This window comes from Portunus trituberculatus, chromosome 48, assembly GCF_017591435.1.
Source record: "Portunus trituberculatus isolate SZX2019 chromosome 48, ASM1759143v1, whole genome shotgun sequence".
Classification (NCBI taxonomy): Eukaryota; Metazoa; Arthropoda; class Malacostraca; order Decapoda; family Portunidae; genus Portunus; species Portunus trituberculatus.
The window spans coordinates 15,978,272-15,986,132 of NC_059302.1; the positions used below are offsets into that span (position 1 = coordinate 15,978,272).

The 7,861-nt window shown below is 41.3% G+C and overlaps 1 protein-coding gene across 2 annotated transcripts in view; it reads right to left on the reverse strand.

Moving 5' to 3' along the window:
* Positions 1-7,861, reverse strand: part of LOC123498657 (protein kibra-like) — a 55,442-nt gene that overhangs the window by 38,372 nt on the left and 9,209 nt on the right. For both annotated transcript variants that reach the window (XM_045245973.1, XM_045245974.1), the window contains exons 2-7: positions 6,135-6,244; positions 5,531-5,734; positions 2,558-2,714; positions 2,069-2,318; positions 1,224-1,451; positions 18-979 (exon numbers count right to left, since the gene is read on the reverse strand). In XM_045245973.1, coding sequence (XP_045101908.1) covers positions 18-979; positions 1,224-1,451; positions 2,069-2,318; positions 2,558-2,714; positions 5,531-5,734; positions 6,135-6,244 — 1,911 coding nt within the window. The remainder of the gene's footprint in view (positions 1-17; positions 980-1,223; positions 1,452-2,068; positions 2,319-2,557; positions 2,715-5,530; positions 5,735-6,134; positions 6,245-7,861) is intronic.

Genomic DNA, 7,861 nt, shown 5'->3' on the forward strand with positions numbered 1-7,861 from the left:
GACCATGAAGCACATACCTTAGCTTGATCTGCACCTGTGGCGTGTCCGGGGTAGGGGCTGAACCTTTCGGGTATGCATCATAGACACCAGAATCACCAGCCACAGATTCATCACTGACGGCTGCAGAAATGGTCCGAATGTTTCCATCTTCACTACCCCCCGCACAGCATTCCTCCTCCTCATACAGCACTTCCCCATCCCTCCCAGCCAGACCCAACAACACACCACTCACTCCGCCATTTGTGACGCTGAAGTCATATTCTGTCAATTCCTTCACTTGTTTGTTCACGACTAGAGTGGCATCCAAGTGTTTACTAGCAGCCTTGTTGGCAGCCTCAGAAGCACCCGGGGCAAGACACAGCTCAGCCAGCCTGTCCTGCACTGTGCTCAGGTCCACATTGGCTAGTGGGCCAACACTGCCCTCACTGGGGTTGAGCCGCTGGGCATCAAGGGCTGACAGTGCCTCGCATGCAGAAGTTGGGGGAGATAAGGAAGATAGGGAACTACGAGGGGACAGGGACAGCATAGACTGGGATAGCACAGCACAACTGCTGTTGCTACTACCTTCCTCCAGAGACCGCAACTTTTCAGCATATTGGCGGTCGGCCTCTGAATTGGACTTCAGGAGCCTCTCAACCCGCTTCTGTAGTTCAGTCATGTTGAGGGCAACATGTTCACTTGAAGAGTACTGCTGGCCTCCATATATGTCTGTGAAGGAGAGGCTGGACAGGGAGCCTTTACTAGATGTGGAGAGGGAGCCCAGGGAGGAGGAGGATGATACAGAGAGGGTGGAAGCAGAGAGGGAACGCAGCTGTCCCTCAAGGCTCACCATCACTCTCACAGTGTCCCTTAGCTGGCACAGAAGATCCTGCCTTTGCTCTTGCAGTGCTAGCCGTTCTGCCACTGCCTTGTTGCTAACCTCCAGAGCCTTGGCGAGGTCACACTCTAGTTGACTGATCTTGTCATCAAGCTCACAGGCCTGAGGACAGTGTACACAGATTACAAGGTGTTCTTCCTCTGATAACACTTCTATGGTTACTATAATGAATGCTATGATGAATATCAATATGATAGCATACAGTTACAAATCCTTACTATTAATATATGATACAAAGCTTGTTCAACTGAGAAAGAAAAGATTTACAATTATTGATATACAGTGGAGGCCAGAAGATAAATAGACAGAGGAAGAGCAAATAAGATTAAGGAGTTAATTAACCAACCTGCAGTGGATCGTGTGTATAGGAGCGAACACTTCTGAACTCTCTCAGTAACTGTTCCTTCTCCTGGATGAGTACCACACGGTCCCTATCACTCTGCAGATCCTCTGGGGAGAGCCGCTCTTCGAGTTCTGCCAAATCGTGCTGGAGACCTTTCAGAGTACTCTTGGCTGAGTCGTACTCCAGTTTTAGCCTGGTGAGTTCAGCCAGGCGGGCACCAAGTGGCATGCCCTGCAGAAGGTGAAAGAGAAGTATGATAAAGCTCACTGTCATACTTTTGCATCTGATTTACATTTTACTCAAATTTCTACAGTAATGTATGTAATTCCTGTGTGTATTAAAATTGATGTCTTCATTCTATATTTTGCCTGATAGAGTACAGTCTTTGTGTCATTGATATTATATATCAAATGTAATTTTTTCTTATTTTGCATTTTTGGCATATAAATGGGTTACAGAATCCTACATTTTTTGTGTACCAATTCAAGTTTAGAAAACAGTCAAGTAGGGCAAAATCTTTCCTCTCATGTTCATCTAACTGAAATGCTGAAGGAAAAAGGAGAGCCAACACACTGGATGTGCATATCACTGGTTCAAGTCAACATTTTCATGATAAATTGATGAGCAATGACCTGACTAAGTTTAAAACAACTTAAAAAATTATTAAAAATTCATTTAAAGGAGGAAGACCCTTTCTGCAGTTAACATTTTCTGTATTCTATAAGAACCTCAATGAAACCTATGAATGAAAATTCTGAAGGAGGTGGAAGATCAGCATAACCAAAACATCATTAGCTGCATTGGGAACAAACTGATAAAAGGGACAATACAGCATTAGCAAAACGTACTTCACCACAAAAATCTGTCTGTGATGCAGTGCTGTGCTTCTCTGACGACTTCTCGATGTTTGCCTCAATGGCATGTGTGGCCTCTGCAGATATGATGTCATGGCGCAGCACTGTCAGAGACTTGATCAGCTCAGCCTTCTCCTTCTCTCCTGCCCGCAGTGACTCCTCGATATTCCTAAGCTGAGAGACAATAGCCTGTGCCTCTTCCACACTGTAGCCTGTCGTCAGGCCACTCAGCTTCTCTTGAACTCTGTGCAAAAGATGAATGATTTTGTACATAAAATGAAATTGTAAATTACTACTGCATGGGTCAAATACTCTTAAACTTCCAAGTGATTATAGCTTACTCAAAGTTATATGTAACTGAAAGATATCTTATCTGTTTCTAGTATGAACCAGGTTCTTTTTAATCCATGGAAATGAAAAAAGTCAGAGCTGTATGGAAGATTCCAAAGACCTTTGAATGGAAACCTGCAATTATTCACTCACTGTGCCAGGGTTTGCATGCCGGCCTCTGTGTTGGCCACCTCATGCTTGATCTGGTGCAACTCACGCTTCAGGCGGCCCACCCGATTCCTGGCCATTACCACATCTGTCTTGAGCAGGTCTGGGTCCCACCGGCTGGCACCACTCCCACCAGAACTTACTGCAGGATGATTGGAGGCAACACAATTAAATATTTCTTTTAATAACATCAAAAGTTGATACTTAGGTTAAAATGAACATGAAACAATACAATGATATATAAAGGTTTCTTTTTCCTCTAAGAAATTACAGCCAGATCACCAAGGGAAATATGGTCAATAGGACTAATTATTTGAGACACTGTTTATTGCAAATCAGAGATCCTTTATTGAAAATACATTAATTTTGGACATCCAAACATTATCAAAAAATTTATGAGATGAATTTCAGTATTTGGGAAAAATATGTAGCAAGCATACTGAGGATTGTGTAAGAAGCAGACAAATGAGTGTAAAGGTGGTAAGGAAACCTGGGCAGAATTAGGAATACTGTTTATTCTCTTACGTTTCGACAGAGTCTTCTTCAGAGAGTAAATTGACACAGATAGCTGTACATATACCTCCGGGGCAGATCACCTCGCTGGACATCTGGCTGGTGGGTGCGCTGATTGGCTGGTGAGAATGAGTCTGGCTGCTGTGCGGGAGAGGTTCTGGCCGTCTCTGTGGTTGGTGGCCTCTCTTGACGCAATGTAGGCGGCTTCCACCAGCTTCCTCTTCCTCTTGTCCAGCCCTGTGTGCACGGCTGTCGCTTGCTTCCAGTTTGGCAAATGATTGTACTTCTCTGCATGCACCACGAGGGAGTTCGTAGTTCTGTGGTTTGGTCGTTCTTATGCTCTTTCAGCCTTTGTCCATTCCTCGCCGTCTCACCGTAGTATGTGGCCGTACAACCTGCACATGGGATGGAATAAACCACACTCAACTTTTTCTGTTCACCATTTATCTTTCCTCGCACTACACTCTGTATACTTTGCCCTGAGGCGTATGCTATGCGTATGCCTGCGTTTGACAACATTCTGGATAACACTTCAGCGCCTTTTGCATCGGAACAACTAAGTATTCTTCACTCATTTATCTTCACTTTTTTTCCTAGATATTTTCACCGCTTTATTCTTCAGCTTGCGTAGAAGGCCCAGAGGATACAGAAGCTTCTGGAATGCCTGCGTAATATAAGTCAACTCGTCTTCCAGAAACTCTTCACTACAAATCCTGAGTGCCTGTAGGTAGAAGCCGATTGCTACTCCTGACTTTGTTTTTTCAGTGTGAAGACAGGTAATGTATAAAGTTGTCTTTGTTGGTGGGCTTCCTGTACACTGAGAATTTCACATTGTTCTCCTCGACACATTGATACACTGTCGCGAGAACAATGTGAAATTCTCAGTGTACAGGAAGCCCACCAACAAAGACGACTTTATACATTACCTGTCTTCACACAGTGAAAAAACAAAGTCAGGAGTAGCAATCGGCTTCTACCTACGGGCACTCAGGATCTGTAGTGAAGAGTTTCTGGAAGACGGGTTGACTTATATTATGCAGGCATTCCAGAAGCTGCATCTCTGGGCCTCTTGCAAGCTGAAGAATAAAGCGTGAAAATATCTAGGAAAAAAGTGAAGATAAAATGAGTGAAGAATACTTAGTTGTTCGATGCAAAAGGCGCTGAAGTGTTATCCAGAATGTTGTCAAACGCAGGCGACGATAGCATACGCCTCAGGGCAAAGTATAGAGAGTGTGAGGAAAGATAAATGGTGAACAGAAAAGTTGAGTGTGGTTTATTCCATCCCATGTGCAGGTTGTACGCCACATACTATGGTGAGACGGCGGGAATGGACAAAAGGCTGAAAGAGCATAAGAACGACCTCAAACCACAGAACTACGAACTCCTGGTGCATGCAGAGAAGTACAATCATTGCCCAAACTGGGAGCAAGCGACAGCCGTGCACACAGGGCTGGACAAGAGGAAGAGGAAGCTGGTGGAAGCCGCCACATTGCGCCAAGAGAGGCCACCAACCACAGAGACGGCTTCGTAAACCTCTCCCACACAGCAGCCAGACTCATTCTCACCAGCCAATCAGCGCACCCACCAGCCAGACGTCCAGCAAAGTGATCCGCCCCGGAGGTATATGTACAGCTAGGCTATCTGTGTCAATTTACTCTCTGAAGAAGACTCTGTCGAAACGTAGCTAGGCTATCTGTGTCAATTTACTCTCTGAAGAAGACTCTGTCGAAACGTAAGAGAATAAACAGTATTCCTAATTCTGCCCAGGTTTCCTTACCACCTTTATACTGAGGATTGTACCAAAAAGAGTGTTGGCAACTTGGCATCAATTGCACACCATGAAAAGGAAAAATGTGTCGGCATTATGTGAAATGTTTAAGAAATAACACTTACCTACCAGCACTAATGCATGGACATGAGACCTGGACATGGAACATAGTACAGTAACCAAAAGTGTATGCTGTGGAAATCAGTTATCTGAGAGCAATGTGTGGAGTGATAAGATGGGAGTATGAGTAATTAAAGTTGTTTTATTTTGTACAAGTACTGTACATTATAGTGGTGAAATGCATGAAAAGGAAAAGGAACACAATGATATTGCATGCATCCATTGTGAAAAGGAACAGTGAATAGCTAATAGAGAAAGTGTGTAAGTGAAGATGGGGATAGTAATAATTGAGGATGGCTACATAGAAAGTTCAAGGATAGTGTAAAGAGATATTAGTAGACAGTAAGTACTTGAACATGCAGGAAGGGAATGTTTTAGATAAGAAAAGATAGAGGTTCTTGTTATGTTCACATTCTTGAATAACATTTCCAGAAAGAACAAGACATCAGACAGGAGAGAGAGAGAGAGAGAGAGAGAGAGAGAGAGAGAGAGAGAGAGAGAGAGAGAGAGAGAGAGAGAGAGAGAGAGAGAGAAAGAAAGAGAAACAGCTTACTCACATGAAGACCTTGAGCTGAAGAGGTTAGTGAGGGTAGTGTTGAGGTGGTGGTACTCATCCTGGGCAAGGGCCAGTCGCTGTGCCTTCACTTGCATGATATCCTGCTTGGCGCTGAGATCGCTCTGGGCTGAGCACAGGTACTCTGAAAGCATGGCCTCCTGCACCTGCCGCCATGCTAATCTGGGGTCCTCAATTTGATTTTGTTCTGAAGGTGGAAGAGAGATATAATAGTTTTTTGCACAAGTTCTCCTGCTAGGCTCATGTTCTTAGTGTTTTTCTTTTTAAGTTGAAAAGGAAACAGGTCAGAAAAATCTGTCTTCATTTTTTTTTTAATGGAAAGTGGCTAAGTAAACTCCATACAACATGTAACTTTTTAACAATATCACAAAAATATCTGTAAAGTTGAGACATTAATTTGGTCAAAACTTTATCTTCTTCAATAAGCATGTACAGTAATTCTACTACCATTACTATATTAACTAATATACTAAAGTCCAGTATCTTTAACATCAATTATAATTGGTATTAAAGATACTCACTGGACTTAAGTATATATTTGTCAATAATTATTGACAAATACATATATCACGACAGAGAGCACTCACTGTTAATGTGATCGACATAGTAGATGCCGATTTGTCCATCTATACATTCCTCCCACCCATAAGGTAGCTCATGGCCTACACAGTCTGCAAAGGTCTGAGCTTTGGTGTAACTGAAAAAAAGTACATTCATTGATAAGGTTTCATTTTGCTAAAGACTTTCCTTGTCGTAATTTCTATTCCATCAAGTTGAAAAATGAATAAATTATCCAAGACTTTCACGTGATACTTTGTTCCTTTCACTTATAAAATCTGACATTTTCTTTAAAATAGGAAAAAAAAAAAAAATTAAGCATTTGAATGCAATTACTAACTATGGAAATTTAAATAAATTTGATTTCAAGGAAGTAGCAATCAAAAGGTTTTATCTAAATTATATTTTTGGCACTTTGTAACTTCCTTGTGAAGTGAAAGGACTGAATATCCTCAAAACTCACATACAGCCAAGCTCCTCAAGCAAGTAAAAACAAGGCTATGAGTGACATAATTTAATGTCTGCAGCAATACAATTTTGTCTGGCTATACTCCATAAAATATATCCTCAATGGAAGGTTCAACAAAGAAATATAGAAACATCCATAAACTCACAAACATTCACTGAGATGCGGCCATAAACATTCCCTAAGAATAAAATCTATCTTAACCCAAACCCCTGAATTCAAGTAAATTCTATGATAATATTTCCTTACCTGTAAGAGTAAATCATATTCATTCACATATCAAATATTTGGATAGCTGGTTTTCATAACTCACAAATAACAAAAGTGTATTCAGTCTAGCCAATTACTATAAGAGATAACCAACCAGAGGCTGCTCACCATAAATCACTTTTCAAAACTAAACACTTCCAAAGCTTTTTATCAGCCGCAAAATTAAGTACTTCCTAAAAGCTGCATGTCAGTTTGTTACCATTAGAATTGTTTTGACACTGGGAAGCTTACTGAGATATGCAGAGGAAAAGGGAAAAAATTAATGATGAAGGCAAGTATGGAATCCACCAAGATGTGCATACCAATAATGCAAAACAACAGATATGTAGGTATATGTAAAACAATTGATCTAGTTATCTACCTGTTTAGAGGCCTACCATATGACACATCTTTGTTTACCTACAAACAGTCCAGAATTTTTTCTTATGTAAATAGAAGATTATGATTTGACCATGACTGACACACTAAAGGACCTGTCATTATATATACTAAAATCAGATGAGTGGGATGCATTGGCAAATTCTGTATTTTATTGACTCTAAAGCACTGTTAGCTAATGTGATGGTGTAACACAGCATTGATGCTGTTCAGTGAGTACATGTCCTCCATTTATGGTGGAGAGAGACAGGTTACACATTTAGCATATGAAAAGAAAAATCTTAGCTGAACACAAAAGAGATTACACTATACAAGAAAATGGATATTGCACATATGTATCCATCAATATGTGTATTTACCTAGTTGTATTGTACATGGTTTGAGCAGGGCTCATAGTGTCCTGTCTCCATGTCTCCATTTATCTCACTTTTCCTTTAGTTATGCACATTATGTGCTGAAACAACTTCATTATCAAATGCATTTCACTTTTCCACCGTTCTGTGTGGAAAACTGTATTTCCCAATATCCTTCACACACTGCCTCATCCTGATCTTCTTTTCATGTCCTTTTGTCCTTCCATCTTCTTCTGTCAACAGCACTAGGTCTTCTTTGCCTATCTTTTCAATGCCATTGACTATCTTG